This window comes from Herpailurus yagouaroundi, unplaced genomic scaffold (assembly GCF_014898765.1).
Source record: "Herpailurus yagouaroundi ecotype Mexico unplaced genomic scaffold, PumYag 139, whole genome shotgun sequence".
Taxonomy (NCBI): domain Eukaryota; kingdom Metazoa; phylum Chordata; class Mammalia; order Carnivora; family Felidae; genus Herpailurus; species Herpailurus yagouaroundi.
In genome coordinates this window covers 66243715-66267565 of record NW_024412394.1, presented here as the reverse complement: position 1 = coordinate 66267565, position 23851 = coordinate 66243715, and the positions used below count along the sequence as shown (strand labels likewise).

The 23851-nt window shown below is 38.3% G+C and overlaps 1 protein-coding gene and 1 long non-coding RNA gene across 2 annotated transcripts in view; one reads left to right on the top strand and one right to left on the bottom strand.

Annotated features, from left to right (window-relative positions):
• Positions 1-2245: 2245 nt before the first annotated feature.
• Positions 2246-8626, bottom strand: LOC121029866 (uncharacterized). Its single transcript, XR_005789945.1, has 2 exons — positions 8354-8626; positions 2246-3117 (listed from the first exon to the last, which is right to left on the bottom strand). It is a non-coding gene; the product is annotated as an uncharacterized LOC121029866 (long non-coding RNA).
• Positions 8627-8721: 95 nt separating this feature from the next.
• The window catches only part of OSTM1 (osteoclastogenesis associated transmembrane protein 1), a 41471-nt gene continuing 26341 nt past the window's right edge, over positions 8722-23851 (top strand). Inside the window, exons 1-2 of the mRNA XM_040474317.1 lie at positions 8722-9213; positions 14482-14596. Coding sequence (XP_040330251.1) covers positions 8812-9213; positions 14482-14596 — 517 coding nt within the window. The 5' untranslated portion in view covers positions 8722-8811. The remainder of the gene's footprint in view (positions 9214-14481; positions 14597-23851) is intronic.

Here is a 23851-nt window from a genome sequence, read left to right as displayed (position 1 = left end):
AAAAAACATTTTTTGCAGTCATATTTTCTACCACGAAGATTAGGTAGTTAGATACATAGAGTGGAACAAAGAGAGAATGTCTCATCCCTGAGACATGGCCTTGGTTTCATTCTTATATTTTCCACTTGTTGCTTAAGTTAACTTGAGTTGGTTTCTGTTTCTTGAAACCAAAAGTGAGCCAAGAGATAGACTGTCTTGATAGAAGCCTACCTGTTAGTTCTACAGTCACATTATTGCCTCTATCACTTCAGCTAGTAGTTATTTTCAAATACACATAGAATCCAGTCTCTGAAGATCTAGGAATACAATCGAGGTGCTCCAGAGGAGTCAAAATGAGATCTGACAAGTCCAAGATTTATATGTATATATATTTATATATAATATAGTATATTTATATATAATATTTATATGCATATATATATTTCTTTGCTATAAAATCAAGTAATTACTTTTTTAACTCATTTCATCATCATATAATCTTTTTTTTTTAAGTTTATTTATTTTGAGAGAGAGAGCGTGCACAAGTTGGGGAGGGGTAGGGAGGAGAGACAGAATCCCAAGCAGGCTCCTTACCATCTGTGCAGAACCCAGTGTGGGGCTCAAACTCATGAACTGTGAGATCATGACCTGAGCCAAGATCCAGAGTCGGACGCTTAACTGACTGAGACACCCAGGTGCCCCAATCTCTTTTCCTTTTTTTAAGTAATCTCTACACCCAACATGGGGTTCAAACTCACAACCCCCAGATTGAAAGTTGCACGTTCTACCAACTGAGCCAGCCAGGTGCCTCTCAACTCATTATTTTATTTTATTTTATTTTATTTTATTTTATTTTATTTTATTTTATTTTCAAAAGTTTATTTATTTATTTTGAGACACAGAGAGAGAACAAGTAGGGAAGGGGCAGAGAGAGAGGGAATCTCAAGCAGGCTATGCACTGTCATTAGCGTGAAGCCCAATGAAGGGCTTGAACTCACAAACTGTGAGGTCATGTTCTGAGCAGAAATCAAGAGTCAGATGCTTAACCAGCTGAGCCACCCAGGTGCCCCTCAAGTAATTAGTTTAAATAACTGTCATGGTCTTTAAAATGTTAAGAGACTAATAAAGGGGACTGGATAGGCAACCACCACCCCCATGGTACTCTTTTTGTGGGTAATTTCTTTCTCTAATTTTGGGGAGAAAAAATGATCCTGTCTATAGTTTCATTACTCAAATTCAGAAACCATAGCTCTCCTTTCTTCATAAAAGGCTGAGGTGGACACAGCTGGTTAAACCTGGATAATTAAAGTATCAATCAGAACAGGAGAGATTAAATGACTTTACTTGAATGGAACAATTAGGCAGGACTAAAATTGGAAGAAAAATAAAATCCATTACAAAAGAAACATAGCAAACAATTTGACACTGCCTTCTTTGTAAGTAAGTCACGTTCACTGTGTACATGACAACAGAGGCAGAAGGAAGCAAATGTTACAAACAAGGTAAGTCTATGAATGTCCATGTCTCAGGAAGTTCATGTTGTCCAGTTCACCTATGGCAACATTTGGAGCAAGTCTACTTGTTATCATCCTTCTATGCTTCTTGAAGAATACTTAAAACTTGATTTAAAGAAGGCATACTGTATAGAAATAGCATCTTGTTCATTTCTTTAGCAATCTATATATCCCAACAAATTAAATGGATAACAAATAATAATAAAACATACTTTGAAACTATCAAAAGATACATAAAATCATATGGTTATTAATAAACATTGAACAATTAATAAGATTTTTTAAGTAGGGCAATCATCTTTCAATATATAATTAAAATATGTCTGTTAGTCAGGGTTCTCCAGAGAAATAGAACCAATAGGATATATAGAGAGAGGGAGAGAGAGAGAACTAGATATAGATAGAGAGAGTGGGGAGGAGAGATGGATTGTAAAGCATTGCCTAACATGATTATGGAGGCTGAAAAGACCCAAGATCTAGAGTTGGCATGCTACAGACCTAGAAGAGCTGATGTGTAGTTATATTGTGAGTCGGAAGGCCTAAGAACCAGAACAGCCAATGGTTTCAGTTCCAGTCCACAAGCTTGCAGACTTAAGACCCAAGAAGAGCTGATGTTTCAGTTCAAGTCTTAAGGCAGAAAAAAAAAAAAAATCAATGTCCCAGCTCAAAGCAATCAGGCAGGAGGAGTCCCCTCTGACCCAGCCTTTTTGTTCTACTTAAGTCTTCAATTGACTCAGTAAAGCTTACCCAAATTAGGGAGGGCAATCTGCTTTATTCAGTGTACTCATTCAAATGTTAGCTTATCCAGAAACATCTTCACAGACAAACCCAAATAATGTTTGACTAAATGTTGGGCACTCCATGGCCCAGTCAAGTTGATATATACAATTAACCATCAGAAAGAAGTCCACCCCTTGTCAACTTGGAACCCATATGCATCTCCTTAAACCAAATTTAATCTCTAAATAATGACAATAACAAGGTCATAATTCTACTTAACATGATATAATATCTTGCATAAACCAAAAACATACTAACCCTTTCCCTTGAAAGGGAGGTAATATTGTTGAATGATGTTCACTCTTCTTGATATCCCATAATTCAAATTCTATAATGTAAAATTAACAATACTTAAATATTATGACATAAAGTCAATATATCTTACATTATATGATAAGGAAATACAAGAGGGAAGAAAACAAAGGTATTTGTGAAATACACGCACACACATGCATAACAAAGTAAGGATAAATACTCATGACAATTATAGTCCTCTCTTCTATAACCAGTCACATGGTCATTGCTTGTATTTATAACTACCTTCTGCCACTACCCATTCTGTTTTCCCTTTGTCTTCAGCCAGCATCTCAGGTGGTCATGCATGATTTTTTACCGTTAGGGTGACCCAAATCTTCACTCCTGAAGGATGTGAGCCATTAGTTGTTCTGTCTGGGTTGGGTTGTTGTAGTTTTCCATTGGCCTTAATCACAGCGCATGGTAATACAAAGGGATCCCCTGTATTTCAGACATACTCTTCTTTCCTTCTATGGTGGATGAGTAGTCCAATTTCCCCTTGGTAGTCAGGATCAATCACCCCAGCCAGCACAGTAACTCCTTTCTTTGCCTGTTGATTCAGACACATGGGGAACCCAAAGTGGCCAGTCGGCAGTCTTAACTTCCAGTTCAGTGGAATCATTGTTGTATCGTCTGGTAGAAACATTCCTCCCCTTGGAACAAAGACCTCTAGACCAGTGGAACATAAGGTCATGGGGACAGGAAGCAAAATTGTGCTAGTGAATTATTAGGGTTAATAGTGAGATTTACCATTCCCATTGTTACCCCTTGCTTCCTGGACTCATGAATTCTGGCTATAGGAGAAAAAAAGCACCATATGTTATATATCTAATTAACCATGAGTCTTCCTGTTATTGGGAAATAGATTCAATGATCAGAATTTGGCCACTCACAATATACAAATACTGGAGTACACATATTCATGAATATTTCTTTTTTTAAAGTTTTTATTTATTTAGAGAGAGAGGGAGAGAGGGCGAGTGGGGAGGGACAGAGAGAAAGAGAGAGGGAGAGAGAGAATCCCAAGTAGGCTGTGCACTGTCAGCACAGAGCCCAACATAGGGCTTGATCTCATGAGCTGTGAAATCATGACCTGAGCCAAAAACAAGGGTTGGACGCTTAACCGACTAAGCTTAACCGACAGGCACCCCTCTATTCATTTCTTTATTGAGGAGATATTTATTTAAAAATATATTGATACAAAGTTAAAGTTCTAATAAAATTCATCTAAGAGAAATATGCATTTATAACCAGATAATCTGTCAGGTAAATGTGATTAAACTTCATTGTTTTAAAAATACCCCAATGCAGAGGCTATAAAGTACTCTATTTCGGGGTTGGAGATTTGGAAATGAGATTGGTCACCAGAGTGAATACATGAGACTCTTTGCAAAGTGTAATGAATGAATATGATTTACATGTTCCATGTGTTCAGGTCATTCCAGTCAGGCATGCAAAATTTATGGGCATTAGGAGTTAACTTAATGTGGGTTTTTTTTTTTTTTTTTGCATATTAGAGAATTTGGAAAATAGAAGTATAAGTTTTTACTGATGTATCAATGGAAAAACCATTTAAAGCAGATGTACATTTGAATTACAATGTAAATTCAATGTAACAAGTGTACTGAGTACTTTACTAAGGCCAGTACTTGAGTATACAAATATAAACAGGACACAGTTCATATTCTCCATGAGGTTATCAGCTAATGGGTGAAGGTGGGGGGCATAAGACACACTCTAATTACTTTACTAAAGAGTGAAGTAAAACAGAGGAAACTGCCATTTAAGATAGCAAGTTGAATACATGATTAGATCTGCTCCTTCCTGAAATCCCACCAAAATGACAGTAAAAAGATTTTTGACACACAAGGACATAGAGAGCAGGAGGAGAGAAAACAAAATAAGACTACTGGAAGCTGGAAAGCAACTGGACTAATGACAACTGATTTAGCAGAACCGGAATAGTTGAATCCTAAGCCTACAGTGGAAAAAAAGCAAGTGAATTACATTATAGAATTCTCAAGAAACATGGGAAATACAGGACCTGAGGTATCTTTGAAAATGTAGGTAAACTGAAGCTAAAAGTCTGAAAGTCTGTTTACAATAACCTCCCTACAACTCTGTCCCACCCAGCAGAATACTTAAGTAAGTTGCTGACCTAATATCCGATTACTCTTGAATGCTTTTCTATATATATATTCTACAAATAAAAATATTTTCTTACATGGACACAATATAATTATCAAAATCAGGAACATTATACATTACTACCATCTAATTATCGGACTCTACTCAAATTTCACTAGTTTTCCAATAATGTCCTTTATGTCAGGTGCAGTCCCTCAATCTTTCCCTGACTCTTATAGCCATATACTTCTGAAGATTACAAGCTAGCTATTTTATAGAGTGAACCTTAATTTGATTTGTCTGATGCTTTCCCATATTAGCATCATGTTATGTATCTTCGGCAGGAATATAACAGAAGTAATGTTGTGATCTTCTAACTACATTCCATCAGGTGGCATACAATTTCTATTTATCCAATTGGATGATATTCATGTTGACCATTTGATTTTTTTTTTTCAACATTTATTTTTGGGACAGAGAGAGACAGAGCATGAACGGGGGAGGGGCAGAGAGAGAGGAAGACACAGAATCGGAAACAGGCTCCAGGCTCCGAGCCATCCGCCCAGAGCCTGACGCGGGGCTCGAACTCACGGACCGCGAGATCATGACCTGGCTGAAGTCGGACGCTTAACCGACTGCGCCACCCGGGCGCCCCATTGACCATTTGATTAATGTGGGATCTGACAGACTTCTCCACTATAAATTTATCATTTTTTTCCATTTGTAATTAATAAGTATTTTGGGGGGAGGAACTTTTAAAATATGTAAATATCTTATTCCTCATTAATTATTCAATTTATTCATTTATTTAAATACATTAATATAGGCGGGGCACCTGGATGGCTCAGTCGATTGAGCATCCAACTCTCAGTTTTGGCTCAGGTCATGATCTCATAGTTCGTGGGTTCAAGCCTCGAGTTGGGCTCTGCACTCACAGTGCAGAGCCTGTTTGGGATTCTCTCTCTCCCCCTCTCTCTCTGCCCCTCCCTGTCTCTCTTTCTCTCTCTCTCAAAAATAAATAAAACCTAAAAAAATGTATCAATATAGGCTTGCGGTTTCCTGTTTTATTCAATGGATTATTACATGTTGACCAATATTATTTTGATGCTCAAAATGTCCCAGGTTTGGCCAGGGGGAGCCTATTCAATCTGTATGTTGTTTTCATGTCCCCATCAATTCTTTTTTTTTTTTTTTAATTTTTTTAACGTTTATTTATTATTGAGAGACAGAGAGACAGAGCAGGGGAGGGGCAGAGAGAGGAGGAGACACAGAATCTGAAGCAGGCTGCAGGCTCTGAGCTGTCAGCACAGAGCCCAACGCAGGGCTTGAACTCACAGTGACATCACGACCTGAGCCAAAGTCGGACGCTCAACTTACTGAGCCACCCAGGCGCCCCCCCCCCCCATCAATTCTTTGAGCACTTTCTTACTTTCTGGCACAACAACATGATCCAGGCTAAACTTGTGTTTTTCCGCTGCCCCAGTGGTGGAATCAGTTATTTCTCCAAGGATTCTTAGTTTCCTTTAGGGGAGAATAATATTTAGAAGCTACCACCTTGGGCTCAATATGTGCTCATTATTATTAATGGGGTGCCTCTGCTACCAGGCCTTCTCAGTGGACAAAGCCAGGGAAAATACACACACATACACACACACACACACACACACACACACACACACACACACACCCATATACAACTATATTTATTTCTATATCTGTATGTATGTCCAGTCACTGATATTGCTAATTCTAATCCAACACTACAGAGTTCATTCTACTGGTCTCTCTTTTCATATTTGTAACTCCCTTCTCTGAGAGTAAGAAACTGGACCTTCATTATCCTTAATATATTTACTTATTTGATCAATCCTTCTGAACATAAGCAGACTCCCACTCACTGCTGCCCCCTCCCCTGCATGGAAACTCTTCTTACCCTACTCATTTAAAAAAAATTTTTTTTTTAAGTTTATTTATTTTTGAAACAGAGAGAGACAGAGCATGAACAGGGGAGGGGCAGAGAGAGAGGGAGACACAGAATCGGAAGCAGGCTCCAGGCTCTGAGCTGTTAGCACAGAGCCCACCGCGGGGCTCGAACTCATGGACCGCCAGATCGCGACCTGAGCTGATGTCGGATGCTTAACCGACTGAGCCACCCAGGCGCCCCTCTTCTTACTCTACTCATGATCCAATACCTGTATCAGGCTGATGCTTTCTCCTTATCCTCTAATGCCCTCTTCCTCTTCTTCTTCTTTTTTTTGAGATTAAAAAAAAAAAATCTCTCCACCCATCATGGGACTCAAACTGACAACCCCAAGATCAAGAGTCCCACACTCTACCCACTGAGCCAGCCGGGCACCCCTGTCCTCCTCTTCTTACCTGTTCTCTGATACCCTTTGTTCCAGGAAGGGAAGGGGAAAACGTGATTTCTTTCACATTCTCTTTTAGCCTTTTTTTTTTTTTTAACTATTACAAACAATACTGCAGTTAGTCATGGTGTCTATACAAGGTTAGTATATGTTTAAAATAAATTCCTAGAAGTGGACTTGTTGGGTCAGAGAGTATGTATCTTTGTAATGCTGTTGATTGTGCTACATTACTTTTCAGAGTTTCAACAATTTACTCATGATGATGCCTGAAAGAACTCTTAGATACATAGAAACATAAATACACAGAAAGACCTAAACGTGACAGGATAACATTTGAGAAAATTAAGACATTTTTTCTCTTCTTATTTCTCTGGAAATACATTTATCGTTACACAAGTCAAATTTCCTACTAATTCAGTTTCTCGCTAAAGAAAATGGAGCAGAATTTAGCCATCACGAGCAAATTTAGAAATACAAAACAATAAACGAACAGACTGGCTAAAAACTTTAAGAACGCTCAGAAACATAAATTAGCACCATAAGCTGAATGGGAGCTAGTACAGTAGCCCTGCAATTTTGCAAGGCAGAAATGAAAGCAGGACGATACAAAACACCAGGAAATATTTTTTCTACCACACGTGTTCGTCAGATACTTGTCAGAAAACCGTTTTCCAGGTCATTAGCTTACATCCTGCAGCCCAGCAGTGGTATCGGCGCGCTCCTTGGAGTGGCCTCTCCCATGGCCTCGGGCGTGTCAGAAATCGGGAGCTTGCAGTTACGGGGTTTGCCCAGGACTTCCCAGGTTTTTGCCCTGGCTGCAGGTTTGTGCTGTACCTCGCGAAACCCTCCAAGTACCAAGCAAACCCGGACGTTAGCCACCCTAGGACCAGGCTTACACTGGGAGAGAACTTGGACCTGCGCTCTCCAACACGGCACCGCTAGCCGCATGGGACTATTTACATTTAAATTAAGTTCAATGAAAAATTAATTTCCTCGGTCGCCGTAGCTAAGTCACAATCGCTCAGCAGCCACAAGTGGCTAGTGGCTACCGTATTAGAAAATGCAGATATAGAATTTTTCCATTATCGCAGAAAGGCTATTGGACAACGCTGATGTTGACACTTTGAAGTTAAAAGGAAAAAAAAGCTCGGAAGCCACTGGGGTCCCCTACCCAAAATAATTAACAGACGTTATTACTCCTTCCAAATAGGATGAGGGAGGAAATTATGCTAAGAAACCACCAAGCAAAAACCTGCAAAGGCACCTGCCGGAAGGCTTTCTCGGGGAACTCACGTAATTCTCACGGCGGAGGCCGTCCCTCTTTCTGCTGTGTGAAGTAACTCCTTAGACTTCTAGAACGCAGGGAATCCCAAAGCGGTGGGCGACAGAGGGCCAAGACCCCCGAGATTCAGTTGTTCAAAGCGTTGGACGCCTGTATTCACAGGGTGGGGAGCCTCCGCTCTGCGGTCCACAGCCTGACGCCACCCTCGGTCTCGCATCCCCTCCGTCAGGTGCTTGTAGCCGACCAGGAGCGCGAACCTGCCTTTGCGCGCGCGCTTCTGCACGAGCGCGCGCGCGGCTCTCGGCAGCCAATGGGGCGGGGCGCCGCGCGCCGGGGCGGGGCCATGACGCGCGCGCCTCGTGACCCCGCTCGCGGCCTGCGCCCAAGGAAGCCGGAAGCGACGGCCGTCAGCTGCGCCGGCTCGCGGGGGAGAGGCGGGTTGAGTGCTTTGGGGTTTGCGGACCCCGCGATGGAGCTAGACGCGCCAGTCGCGTGGCGGAGGCCGTTGCTTTTGCGGCGGCTGCTGCTGGTGCCGCTTCTGTGGTCGGGGCTGGTTCTGGGAGCGCTCGCCGTGGTCAGCAGCCCCCACAGGGTCCTCCACGACCTCCTGTCTGAGCAGCAGTTGCTGGAGGTGGAGGACTTGTCCCTGACCCTGCTGCAGGGCGGAAGGCTGGGGCCACTGTCGTTACCCCCGGACCTGCCGGATCTGGATCCCGAGTGTCGGGAGCTGTTACTGGACTTCGCCAACAGCAGCGCAGAGCTGACCGGGTGCTTAGTGCGCAGCGCCCGGCCAGTGCGCCTCTGTCAGACCTGCTATCCCCTCTTCCAACAGGTCGCGAACAAGATGGACAACATCAGTCGAGCCGTGGGGGTGGGTAGCGGAGCACCCCCCTGGACATCCGGCGTGGAGGGTTGGGAAAGGAGGATGTAATGATGGTAACTCGGGGAGGGGCGGGGCTCAGTTTTCCTGTTTGTAAGAAAAAAGGGTTGGACTGGGATTGTGGAGTTTGGGGCATCAGAAAAGTGGGTGGCATTATAGGGCTTGGAGTTTCGATTTTTGCCTCCGTAGCTGCTGTTGGGCAGCTTGGTACATATTTGCAGATAGGTATGGTTGTTTTTCTTGGGTCTCCTACACCCTTAACCCCACTTTTCCTTTCCCTTCCCTCGCCCCACTCCAATACAGCTTCTTCCCATCTCTACTTGGTGTTCCCAGAAAGGACCCTTTCCTGAAACTCCAAGTAGAGTGGAGAAACTCTAGTATGGCAGTGTTTAGGAAGATTGAGCTTGGTAGCCAGAAAATATCAGATGCACTACTTTATAGCAGCTTGGTCTTGGATTAATTATTTATAGTCTTAGTATGGACTTAGTGTAGTATAGACTTAGTATAGACTTAGTATTAGACTTAGTATAGACCCCTCGGTAAGATGGAAAAAACAGCCGCCTGTTGTGACTGTTACAAGAATTACAAGAGCTGACATATGAAAGTTCATCTTTTAGCCATATGCTCTGAGCAAATTACTTACATTCTCTGTCTGTATTCTTATCTGTAAGATGAAAGGAGCTCTTAGAAAACTAGCACATAGTAATAGTTCTCAGTAAATGGGAGTTAAAATTTTAGGAAATGATATTATATCTATCCTCCATTCTTTATACCCTTAGTGCTTTTCTGGTCATGTGGTAGGTCCTGTGAAGGGTTTAATAGAAAAGAGGAAGGAAGGAAGAAAGAAAGAGAAAGAATACGTGTTCCTAACTAATAAGAAATTTTATAGGGTCTAGAGTAGGAAAGGATAAGAGTGTCAGGGCTGGTAGGAGTCATGAGGTGTGGGCCGGATATGCCTTGTAAAGGAAAAACATGAGGAATGACATTAGGGTTGTGGCGGGGGAAAGTTCCTCTTGTATTGAGGGGACAAGTAGTCTCACGAAAATGTGATTGGAATTATTTCATCAATCATAGTTGATTTGACAAAAACTTATATAGAATTGCATCCTGCTTTAAGTCAGCCTGATATTCCTTAAGGTAAATCTTTTTTTTAAACATATATAGGAAATTTATTTGCATTAAATAAATATGAGGTCAATCTTCCTGTAAAGAGCTAGTTTTAAAGGTAGTTGTCAAGTTTGGAAAAAAAACAAAACCAATGAATCACCAAAGTAGTAATTAGTAAAATTTATTGTGCACACACCAAAAAAGACAGTATGAACTGGAAAGCACTCAAACCAAAACATGGAATGAGGCTCAGAGATACACTATTATAAAGCAGTTTACATAGTATAGAATGGTGACTGTTAATTCTTCACAGCGTTGGTTACAATATAGGAATTTTCTTTTTATTTTTCATAGGAATTTTCTGAAAGAGAATTGGTTAGTGGTTACCTCATATCAATTTGGGAGAACAGTTTAAGTCTGGCTTATGATTTTCAAAGGGATAAACAAGAAGTAGCCCAGGTCAAGATAGCTTCACTTGTCTTGCAAAGTAAGCTAAATTAAGTTTTTGTTTGTGTGACTAAACTGGCTTTGCCTGATCAGGGAATATTCAAGTCTGGTCTCCATTTGTGTTTAATTTTAACATAGCTTAAACTTAGGCTTCAGTATTTTTCAGGCATACTTCTGTTAGGTGTAACAAGGTGGATATCTATCCATCTATCTATATTCCTATGATTTTAAAATATAGCACCCAAGACTCGTCCCTGTCACGATAGCAAGGTATGATATGACATCATATCTGTTTTGAGCAATTAAGTGAGTTGTTTTGTGGCCAACATGACTGAATCATGATGCAAAGCTTGGATCTTTTGAGGGAGCAAATGCTTTCCTCATTTGTGTAGATACAGTGGAATTAAGAAAAAGTTAAAAAATTACCCCAAACTCTAGTGGTACCCATCTCCCATTCTGTGTATGAATTTCCACATGAATTCCTCATTGCCCAAGAGAGACTTCCTCGGGTAGGGGATGGCAGAAACTTCCTTCCTTTCATTCGTGCCTCTCAGATTCTTTTTTTTTTTTTTTTTTTTTTATTAGGTGCCTCTCAGATTCTACCAGTGGATCTGGGCACCGGACTCACCTCACCCTTGTGTGAAAGGAAGAGAGTAAAGAGATTTAAAAAGGCAGAAAAACCCTTTACCCAACCTGGAATTCCTAACATCCTAGACCTTGACCTCTTTCCCTTTCCTCAGTAGAGCTAGATGTGCTTTGCTAGCTCAGAAGCATGATTTTTACAGTTCTGAGTTACTTCATGGATTTTAATGTTTGTTTATTTTTGAGAGAGAGAGAGCACACATGAGCGGTGGAGGGGCAGAGAGAGAGAGAGAGAGAGAGAGAGAGAGAGAACAGAAGCAGGCTCCAGGCTCCAGCTGTCAGCACAGAGCCTGACGCGGGGCTTGAACTCACAAACTGTGAGATCATGACCTGAGCTGAGGTCAGACGCTTAACCGACTGAGCCACCCAGGCACCCCACTTCATGGATTTTATAGGCTTCCTTGGATTGGTTCTGGAATTGAATCATCATGTGTAATAATGAACTTCTGGAAAAAAAGTGTTCTGAGTTTCTTATGAGTGAACTGGAAGGAATCAGTTGTCCTTTCTGTGTGTGGGGGGGGCGGGCACGGAGGGGGTATTTCTCAAGAGTAATGTATTTTCTTTGACTCACATAAACTCAGTCTTTCATTTAAATGAGTTTAATTCGGGACATGGTATTTTTAAATATTGGGCTGGTAAAACGATACAGGAGGAAAAGAAGGTAAGGCCCAAGCTCCAAACTATCAGTTGGAGAGATAAACCTCTTTTGTGAAAAAGAAAAAAGGAAAAAACATCATCAATGTGAATGTTATAATTCATACAATAGCAATTTACAGCAGAAGGGTGAAGGAGATACTGAATTAAAGGAGGGAACAGAGCAAGGGGGCATTAATCAGAGAAAACCTATGAGCTGAATTTTGAACAAGATATCCTTTATCATCTCTTTAGGCCAAATCCATGTCCATGGGTTGATTGAGAGAGGAGGGGAGTATAACAAGGAGAAAAAGAATCTAAGGTAGAAATTAGCAAGCTGTTTCTCTGGTACAGCAAGCTAATTCATTTAACTATAATAGAATTGTCTGATAAGAATTCTGTTTTCTTATCAGTTCCTCTTGGAATTATTGAGACAAGGCCTGCATATGGTTTTATTATCTGAAGGTAAAGAATACAGAACTGACTGATTCCCTCTTCCTTACAGTCAGTATTTTTTTCTTTTAATTTAAATGGATGGTGGTTTCATTGAGCTGTTCAGCATCCTCAGAGAAGTTGCCAGGATGCTTTGCCCCCCCCCCCCAAACTCTGAATTGCTTAGCTCTATTTCATTCTGCTTGGTTTGTCTAAAGTGTACATAGATAGATATAGATATGGATAGATATGTATATGTATTTATGAAGGTGCAGTGATTAGGGGTATGTATCTGGAAGTGGTCAACATACTTTTTTTCAGTATAGATTAATACACAAATTCTTAAGAATATAGGGGGAGAATCAACATAGAATAACATAATAATCTGTATCTTTCATTAGCAATCAGAAAATAATGCTTCTAATGCATTCATTCAAGAAAATTATTGAGTATTATATGCAGGCCAGTGGTAGTTACTAGGGATATAGCTGTGAATGAGCAAACCTTGTAGTCTGGTAGGGAAAACAGGCATTAACTATATTATAATACAAGTAATTACTTAATTCAGGTGTGATAAGTACCACAAGTGATACTTGTGGGCCAAGTAAAAAAAAAACCCAGATGCGCATATAACAAGGGAGCTGATCTTGACTAGGGCTGGTGGTAGGTAGAGTGGTCAGCGGTTAACGCTGATACCTAAAATCTGGGAGGGTGTGGGGCGGGGAAGAGAAGGTATACGTCCAAAAGAAGTAACAGGTGTGAAGACTGAGTCTGGTGTGTTTGAGCACTAGAAAGAACTCAAAGTACTATGAGCCAGAAGGAGACCTGTGACCTGAGCCTGAAGAAGTAGGCAGGTACCAGGTCATGTGGGCCTGGTGGGAGTATGTTTAAGGGTTAGACTTTGATGTTGAAGCAGTGCGATGTTATTGAGAGGTTTAATTCTGTAGAATGACACGATGAGATTCGTACATTAACCATCCTGGTTACATGAGAGAAAGTGGAGGAGACAGACTGAGGAGGGTAGAGGAAGAGTAGGTGTGGAGAGGTGAATTAAGAGACTCTTGCAGTGATGTGGTAAATGGTGGCTAGACCATTGTGATGGGGAGAAATGGACAGATTTCAGAGCCATGTAGAATGTAGTCTTGACAAGACTTGGTAGTTAATCTGGGGAGGTTCTTGAAGTCCCAGTGTTTATGGCATTCCCTTACACTTTCTGTGTTCTCAAAACTCCAGGATTCTTACAGTGCCTGGTAAGTAGTAGGAGTTAAATAGCTTTGAAAGAATGAAGGGTCAGCATGACTTAATTCCTTTCTTGGGACAAAGGGGAAAAGGAATAGATAAGGATCAAATAGTTTAGGGACTTGGATTTATTTATTTGCATAGTGTGAGTTTTATTATTCAGATGACCTGTGGAAAGCATATTCATTCTATCTGGGTATAAACTATTTGGGTACAAATTGGATGTGTCACATTGTCTTGTGGATTATAAGATTTTTGCACCAAAAGTTGCCCAGAAGATAAAACTCAAATGTGTGATCATTTACCGAGATTAAAGAAATTATGTAAATAATATATGTTCATTGTAGAAAAATTTAGGCAGTGTAAATGAGGCAAAAAAGAAAATAAAAATCACCATATTTCCATTATTCAGAGATAATGCCAGTGCTACATTTTGATGAAAGCCTTCCAGAATTTTTTCCTATGTGTAAAAAGCAAGAAACAAGACACAATTTGGGCCTAAATGGTTGAGATTGTTTAATAGAAGCAAATATTTATTTAAGAAGCAAAGATTTTCTTCCCTTGCTAGTGAACCTGGTACCAGTAAATATTAGCTGCTTTTATTATGGTTATTAATTATGTCATTATTTGCTTATATCAAATAGTTAAAATGCTTCTAATCCTTTAATTATTTTTATGAGAACTTTTGCCTTATGTTGTTGTTTAGGAAGTCTAAAAGTACTCAGATTATATTTTTCTACCTTTTTGTTGTTGTTACAGAATACGTCAGAGAGTCATAGTTGTGCCAGAAGCCTCTTAATGGCAGATAGAATGCAGATAGTTGTGATTCTGTCTGAGTTTTTTAACTCCACATGGCAGAAGGCAAATTGTGCAAGTAAGTAATTCTTTCATTTTCATGTTGCAGTTATGGTTCAATAGTATAGATGTCAGATTTTATTTTAGTGAATTTTGAGATCTTTGAAGCTACATAATACTTTTTATTACCAAGTTTAAATGAACTGCAATTAGCATCATGGTTTATTAGTGGGAATTACTTGGGCAAATATTGAAAGGCAGAAAAGTGTAGCAGTTAACAGGATGAGCTTAGTAGTCAGAGTTGGACTTCACGCTAAGCTCTGCCACTTGCTAACCCTGACTGACTGGCAGTCAGACCTTGGGCGTGTAACTTCACCCCTTGGAGCTTCAGTTTCTTCAATCTGATTTGGGGGTAAGTTGGGGACAATAATGGGAACCTACCTTATATGATTGTTTTTAGGATTAAGTGAAAAAAATTATGTAAAGAACTTAGCTGGGTAGCTGGCACATAGTTAATGTTGAAGAAATGTTAACTGTTTACTATAATAATGATGATGATTATAATCTGTCAAATGGAGGTGGTGGGAGGTGATAACATCTGTTCTACCAGTTTTGCAGGTTTATGTGTATTTGTATAATACAGTGAGATCTATTTTCAGGCACTCTTGGGGAAAATTAAAACCACTGTTTCAATTTGTAAGTGTTTTGAATACCAATTGTGTACCAGGCAGTTTTTGTTTTCCATGTCTTATAATTTAGTGATGAAGAAAGTTATATTTACAGGATAACCCTAAGGTAGATAAATAAATGCTTTAATAAAGTTATCGAATACTTGGGGGATATAGAAAATACATTGGGGAGAATTTGAAATGACTTCTTAGAGTAGGTACCTTTTGATCCTATTCCTTTATGGCTAGGCGTGATTTCAAGAAGTAGAGATGACAGGAAGGACACTGCAGAGGGTGAGGCACCAAAGACAGAGGCACAGAGGTGTCAGAGTTGTAGCGTTCCAGGGTCTGGAAGCACAATGGGAGATAAAGTTGGAAAAGGAAAGTAGGACCTTGACTGACGCAGTAGTTTATCACCAGTACATTAAGAAATGGTTATATACTATAGTATGTTGGGCATTCACAATACACATGGAATATTAAAGGCAGTAAGGACTACTATAGGTTAAAATTTTTTTTTAACATTTAACCTAGGACTTTCCAAGCTGTTTTTGTTTTGTTTTATTTCATTAAAAAATTATTATTGAAGTATAGTTGACCTACAATGTTATGTTAGTTTCAGGGGTGCAACTTAGTGATTCGACAATTCTATACATTACTCAGTGCTCACCATGGTAAGTACAGTCACTATCTGTAGCTTTTTTTTTTGGTTTTTACTACAAAGACCCTTTATTTTTTTCTTTTTATGGAATCCCATTGGAAGAGGAAGAGAGAGACCAGTGAGCAAGTTATTATAATAGTTTAGGCAAGAAGCAGAGAAAACACAAAGTAGGGCATGGGCAGGGGAAATCCATAGGATTTAAAATCTGTGTACCTGTATGTAAGTCATTAATGAGTTTAACTCTTCTAAGGACTTGTCTTTTTGTTTAGTTCATATGAGAAAAACTGTAAATGGCAAAAAGACCCCTGCTAAGTTTTTTTCCTTTTTATTGACTCTCTTAACTTTGTCTCTATTAATTCAGATTTTATGGTAATTTGAACAGAGACTTGGCTGACAGCCTTTTTTAAAGCAAAAGCTTTACTTTTTTAGTGTAAAAATTTCTAGTATAAATATGATTGAACAGAGTTTGTATACAGTTGGTATTCAAAATGATTGAACAGAGTTTACTTAACCTATATAGGAGAATTGTTTTTAAGTATTCTTAAAACCTTAAAAAAATCCATTAATATAAAAAATATGTTAATTATAAGTAATTTAAAATTAATTAGAGTAAATGGGATATGTATTGGATTTCAATTCTTTTGAATGGTATGACTTAACTTTTATACTTGAGAGGCAAAGCATCTTTTGTTTAAAAGATATTTTGTAACAAAAAAAGATATTTTGTGACAAAGACTTCACTAATGCAAAGCAGCTTTCTTCACCAGTTAATTAATAAAGAAAACATTTTGCTGCATATTTACTTAATATGGTAGTTATAAAACTCTTTAGAATAAATTCTTAGGATACCTTTGTTTTCCTGTGACCCATCCTATCTTGTAAATATTCCTTAAGTAAACTTCTTTTGAAGAACAAGTGAAATGCTTACCTCCTAATTAAAATTTGGCCAAGACATATGGTCAGGTGAAAGAAGCAAGGTGCAGAGAAGTGTGACATCTTTTGAGGAATTAGGAAACTAAGAAGACTTAGTTTTCATTGTACTTATATTTGTACCCTTTAGATTTTATACCATATGCGTTTAATACCTATTCAAAAATACATTTAAAAATTTTATCAGAGGGGCGCCTGGGTGGCTCAGTGGGTTGAGTATCCAGCTTCGGCTCAGGTCATGATCTCATGGTTCGTGAGTTTGAGCCCCACGTTGGGCCCTGTGCTGACAGTTCAGGACCTGGAGTCTGCTTCTGATTCTGTCTCCCTCTCTCTCTGCCCCTCCCCGACTCATGTTCTGTCTCTCTCTGCCTCTCAAAAATTAATAAACGTAATAAAAATTTTTTTTTAAATTTTAACAGAATGTCCAAATTTAGGGTATTTATATGTTAGATGTAGTCAGTCTTTTTTAGCATTATGCATTAAAAAAATTATCTTCCATTCATTTTTCATTCACATTTTAAACTTTCATTGTAACTTATATTCTATATTTTAAGTGGAAATAAAGTAGTTCCATAAATATGTACTCCCTCAACTGTTTTCTCTTGGACATTCTAAAATAATCATCTTAACTAGAATTGAATAATCTCTACCAAAATTACGTGGAAACTCTTCTAATTATGCTCTTTGCAAATGTATTTAATAAAGATAATGTGAACTTTTTCTGAAAAAAAAATTTTTTAAAAAAAAAATTTTTTTTTTCAACGTTTATTTATTTTTGGGACAGACAGAGACAGAGCATGAACGGGGGAGGGGCAGAGGGAGAGGGAGACACAGAATCGGAAACAGGCTCCAGGCTCTGAGCCATCAGCCCAGAGCCCGACGCGGGGCTTGAACTCACGGACCGTGAGATCGTGACCTGGCTGAAGTCGGACACTTAACCAACTGCGCCACCCAGGCGCCCCCATTTTCTGAAAATTTTAAGGAATTGTTCAAATAACTTCTAATTTTTTACCAAAATTTAATAAAGCATTCTTAATTGAGCAGCATAATCTTCTCTTACAAAGTAGGGAGGAAGAAATAGGAAGGAAAGAAAAAATGAGGAGTTAAAGAAGTTGAGCAACAAATTAGCAGTTAATATTTCTCAGGGCGCCTGGCTGGCTCAGTTGGTAGAGCATGTGACTCTTGATCTCGGGGTTTTGAGTTCAAGCTCCACATCAGGTGTAGACATTTACTTAAAAATAAAATCTTAGAAATAAAGTAAATAAATAGATGGATAGATAAATAAAATTTCTCAATTTTGTAGCCCTTGTCTCATTTGAGCTTCACAATAAGCCTTATGAGGTAGAGTGAGGGTTCGGAGAGTATAGATGAACTGCAGATCCAGAGTCTAGAACTAAATTCAAAAGGCTTTAAGATTGTTCATCTGAATAGATGGTGTTTACGAGTTAATGCCTAATTTAGTTTTTTAAAGTAGTGCTTGACAGATTCATTGCACAATCTCCAAGAAATGCAAATATATTTTAATTAGCCCACAAAAGTTTAACATTTATGCTATATACATGCTTGATATTATGGAAAGTCTAATCTTTTACTAATATAAATGTAAAATACTATAAAGAACAAGTAATACTACATAAAATTAAAACTAGATAATGTGAAAAAAATTTTTAATAGAGTTGCACATTTTCCATGAGACTGATGCACCGTCCAGTGCACTAAGAAGGCACCAGAGTTGCACATTTTATAGAAAAATGTTACTGTTAGCAATGATCCAGCATCAGGTTCTCATGAAATTGCATCTCTAGCAAGCAGATCTGTTAAAACACTAATTTCATGGGATCTTTTTTTTTTAATTTTTTTTTTTAACGTTTATTTATTTTTGAGACAGAGAGAGACACAGCATGAATGGGGGAGGGGCAGAGAGAGAGGGAGACACAGAATCGGAAACAGGCTCCAGGCTCTGAGCCATCAGCCCATAGCCCGACGTGGGGCTCGAACTCGCGGACCACAAGATCGTGACCTGAGCTGAAGTCGGACGCTCAACCGACTGAGCCACCCAGGCGCCCCTCATGGGATCTTTACTCTTTTATTTTCTTGGTGAATGATAATAAAGTCTTCCATTTACTTGTTCACTTGAAAGAAAATCTACCTACCTACCTACCCAGTCATTGTTTTTTAAATCATTGACCTTTAAAATATGTAAAAGAATACAAGGGGTGTTTACTCTTTTAATAAATGGAAGACAACAGACATGTTATAATTTTAAAGGGATTGCCTGGTCAGAAGTATGCCTGGATGTTGTAATTTTGTATTGTAGGAGACCAGAATATGCCACCCCAAAATACACCTCTGGCATAAGGATTATTTTGAGCTAATTATTTTGATAAACAGCAGACACAGGAGAAGCTCTGAAGACAGAGTAGAAGTAACCATTTTACAAGGGAAATTTATATTTATAAAGGAAATCTCCACTTGTAAGAGTATTTCCTTCTCTGTACCAAGAAAATGATGACCCCAACTCACAAGAGAATATTAAAAATGGAGAAGACAGGGACATGTATCTGCATAACAAACCTTATACTTGTTTACCATGATTCTCCTGGTCACTTCCTTGTAACTGGCCTCCCTCATACTCTTTTTACTTTGTTTTTAGCTGAAGGTGGCATTTAAGCCTGCATTCTAAGCCATCTCTTTGAGTTACTCATGTTTGCCGTGTATATGTGAGAGATACAAGTTAATAAATTTGTTTGTTTTTCTCCTGTTATCTGTCTTTTGTTACAGGAGCCTCAGCTGAGAACTTAGAAGAATAGAGGGAAAATTATTTTTCTCCTCTACAGTATATACATAAAAATCACAATATAAATTCTCAAAAATTTTTTCTGGATTATTTACCTTTTTATTTAAATACAAAAAAAAAAAAGACTGCTCAGTTTTCTCAGAATTTGTGTGAAATTATTAAACTTAAGCCACTAATCCATTTGTTTCCATTACTTTTTTTTGATGATCTAGTTATTAAATTTGCAAATATATCCCTTATAGGTGAGGCCAGCAGTAGGGATCTTTAATGGTGAATAATATGGAGTCTATTTAGTCTAGCACCTAAAAGGTAAAAAAGGAAGGAAAAAAATTACAAAGAGCAAGCAAAAGCTACTGATGTGTTTTAAAAATTTGTTTTTAATGGAAACTTAAACCAGTATATGATCCATTTTGTATAGATGTATCTTTTGATATAAAATGACTATTTTTTCCCCAACTTCTCTGTTAGCAAATGCAAAACTGTAATAATTATATAGGTAAAAATCTTTTTAAGTGAATTTAAGAGGCTATTTTTTAAAAAGAATGTTATTTAAAATACAAAAATAAAAAAATTATAAAATCTTATTAAAATGTAAAAATGTAAAAGCTAAAATATTGTTTTAAAAATATTATTAAAATTAATACACTGCCAAAACCCACCTTTCCTTTCTACTTGATCTAGCTCAGGTTGATACCAAGTCTCTGCAGTTATTAGTTGATGAAAGGAAGGCTAGAAACCCAATTAAAAATAGAGTGTTGTCCATGTACCACTCCCATCTCTTTTATCTTTAGAATTGCTATGTCTTTGAATGATATCAGTCTTGGTAGGAAAGATGGTTTTGGAAACAGATGGAGACTCAAAGTGGTAAGAGCTCAGCTCTTACATTTCACATTACATATAACATTGAAACTAGTTTTTGTGGAGAATGTCTGCTAAGTAGTAAAGGAAATATATCAAAATTTCTTGTCTACAGAATTTTAAATATTTCTTTTTTTTTAAAGTATTTATTTTCAGAGGGGGGGGGTGGAGAGAGAGAGAGAGAGAGAGCAAGCACGTGCACGATCAGGGGAGGGACAGAGAAAGAGAGGGAGAGAGAGAGTCCCAAGCAGGCTCTGCACTGTCTGCACAGAGCTCAACATGGGGCTTGGTATCACGAACTGTGAGATCATACCTGAGCCACCCAGGCACCCCTCTCCTGTACAGAATTTTACAGCAGTTATCAGAAGTATATTGTTGATATAGGAATAGCCTTGTTATCAACATGCTTCTTAGTTATCCTATGCATATGACAGTTGAATAATTGCCAGGATCACAAACTGTGATGAGACCATTGATTGTTTTATGATAAAGTGTTTTGGTTCTTTGTTTTTTTCTTTTTTCTTGTTCAATTTATTGACATACAATTGAGATATAAGTTTAAGAGGTACAGTGTATTGATTTGATATATATTGGAAAATGATTACCACCATGGTTTAGGTAATACCTCCAACATGTCACATAATTATCATTTCTTTTTTGTGGTGAGAATGTTTAAGATTTGCTCTCTTAGCAACTTTTCAGGTATGTAAATATATGACAGTGCTGTTAACTATACTCACCATGCTGTACACTAGATTCCTAGAACTTACTCATCTTATAACTGGAGGTTTGTATCCTTTGACTAACATCTCCCTATTTCCTCTACCCCCTGGCAACCACCATTCTTCTCTATGAATTAAGCTCATAGTTGACTGTATATGCTGGGGTTTATTTCTGGACTCCAGATTCTGCTCCATCGGTCTCCTTTCCTGTGATAACAGTCAGTCTTAACTAGTAGATGAAATTCCCAGGGAAGGGATTTATGCCAGTTGAGTTTCTTTTGGAAGATTTGTCTTTAGGCAGTTAAGGGCAGTTCACAGAAAGCTCTCTGCATTTGCTATTTTTCAAGTGACGTTAGCTCAAAACAATCCTTATGGCAAAGAGGCATATTTTGGAATGGCATATTCTATCACCCTTCACTTACTATGTCTTAATTGTTTAAAAGTCAATAATAAAACTTCATGGTTATCAGAAGGTCAGTTAACCAGAACCCCTCTTTTACATATTTTATCTACATAGTAATTTGCTAAGCATTAGACTCACTTATTTTGTGTCTTACAATTGAAAATGTCTTTGTTTTCATACTTAAAACTTAATTACGTTATTGAGGCACAAAGTTCTAGGAGTTTATACTATATTTTCTGAAGCTTGCCCTTTTTTTCAGAAATTGGTAATTGTCTCTGTTCTCTATAAAACTAGTTTTGTAAAACAGCAGAGATCTTTATACAAATGTCTAATGGATGCCAAATATTTTATCTAAAGGTGCGTAATAATTTCTGTCATGATGATTTAGGTCTCTGTATCTTAACTTGAATCCTCCATACCTTTAAGAATGCCTCTTGAGCTGATGCTTTGAGCCCTCACTAAGAAAGAAGCTATGCTAATCTGTCCTTGATGAGGCTGCATTGATCATCTGAGATGTGGAAAATTCATAATAACCACTTCACTTGGTGCTTATAGGAAGCTTTATTATTACTAATATTCCCTAACTTACTAATTTATAAAATATATAGCTTCTCACTGCTTATAACATTATGCTTCCAATTCCTACAAAAGCACAAAAGAGAAATTTTACTGGAGCTCCTTTATTTTAAATCAGAAAGTCAGGGCTCTTTAATAATGAAGACATTTTTAACCCTATTGTATGAATGAACTCCTTTGTGCTTTATAATACCACTGTCTAATGATCATTGAAAAAATTTTGATGGTACTGCATTAATGTGGTACTTAACAAGATGACCAGTCTGTATTAGCTTTTAGTTTAATTTTCATGTTATTTTAAATGAAAAGGAATGGCTGTCAGTAAAATAGAAGAGATTAAGTTCTTTTGTTCAGAGAAGCTTCCTTTATAAATTATTTTTTCATTTGTTGTTATTTTCCATAATTATCCTATAAATTACTTTTTAATAAAAATTATTTCAGTTATGTAATTTGTATCGAAGAAATTGCCACTGCTCTCCCATATTCGTGTGCTTTCTACTGTTTTTGTAGGCAGTACAGGGACCCCCCCCCATTTATCCCTCTAATGTGTGTGTCAAGTGCCATGACATGGCTCATTAACACAGATGTGCAATTGCTATGGGTGAAATTGTATTCCCTCTGCTCCCTGCAAAATGTCAACAACAAGAACTGAAAACCTGTTTTAATCTCTTGGGCCAATACATTCTGCATGTTTGTAGTTGTGTTTTTTATATATATACTGCCTCATGCATAAAAGGATTTTGTGATGACACTAAACCAGGATTAAGAGAGGTTTAAGTTATATTTGTTTAAAAAAGAATTTAATGGGGCGCCTGGGTGGCGCAGTCGGTTAAGCGTCCGACTTCAGCCAGGTCACGATCTCACGGTCCGTGAGTTCGAGCCCCGCGTCGGGCTCTGGGCTGATGGCTTGGAGTCTGGAGCCTGTTTCCGATTCTGTGTCTCCCTCTCTCTCTGCCCCTCCCCCGTTCATGCTCTGTCTCTCTCTGTCCCATAAATAAATAAAAACGTTGAAAAAAAAATTTAAAAAAAAATAATAAATAAAAAAAGAATTTAATGTGTGAACTTTTTGAAAGCTGACAGATGGAGTAACATTTTTAAGCAGTAAAGAAAGGGTGGTATAATTAAGAGAATACTTAATTAAAAGTTTGAAAGAATATTTTGTATCACAGTGCCTTACTAACTCAATGTATGATCTTCAGTATATTACTTTATTTCTCTGGCTGTTTCCTAATTTGTGAAGGGATCCCTCAGATTTTTAAATGATAAGGGTGAACAGTCAGAATGGGGCTTACATTCTTGAGAAGATAAAGATGCAGAGAATGTAGAGTGTAGGAGTTCAGAGAGGCAAAGACTCTAGGATTAGGTTCAGTAGCAGGGCCTCATGTATACCAGGTGCACACCAAGCCCTGCACTAGGGGATGAGGAGGTGAATGGGGCTTAATTCCAGCTCAGCTTCTGGAGGCAGGAGTGTGCCATTTTGTAATCTATCTACCCAGAGGGGATGTTTTTCTAATTTGCACAAAGGAGTTTTTTAGAGTGCTGGTTGCTGCCCTGTTCAGCAGATTTACCGTTCATCACAGTTGCCTAAACTGATCAGTTCGTAGTCACTGCCTGAATCCCTGCGTGGTGTAAGATATCTATTCCTTATGGAAGGAGGAGCAGTGGCCTGAATTTGTTGATTCCCAGTATTGAACTTTAATGGTTTAGAATGTAGATGTG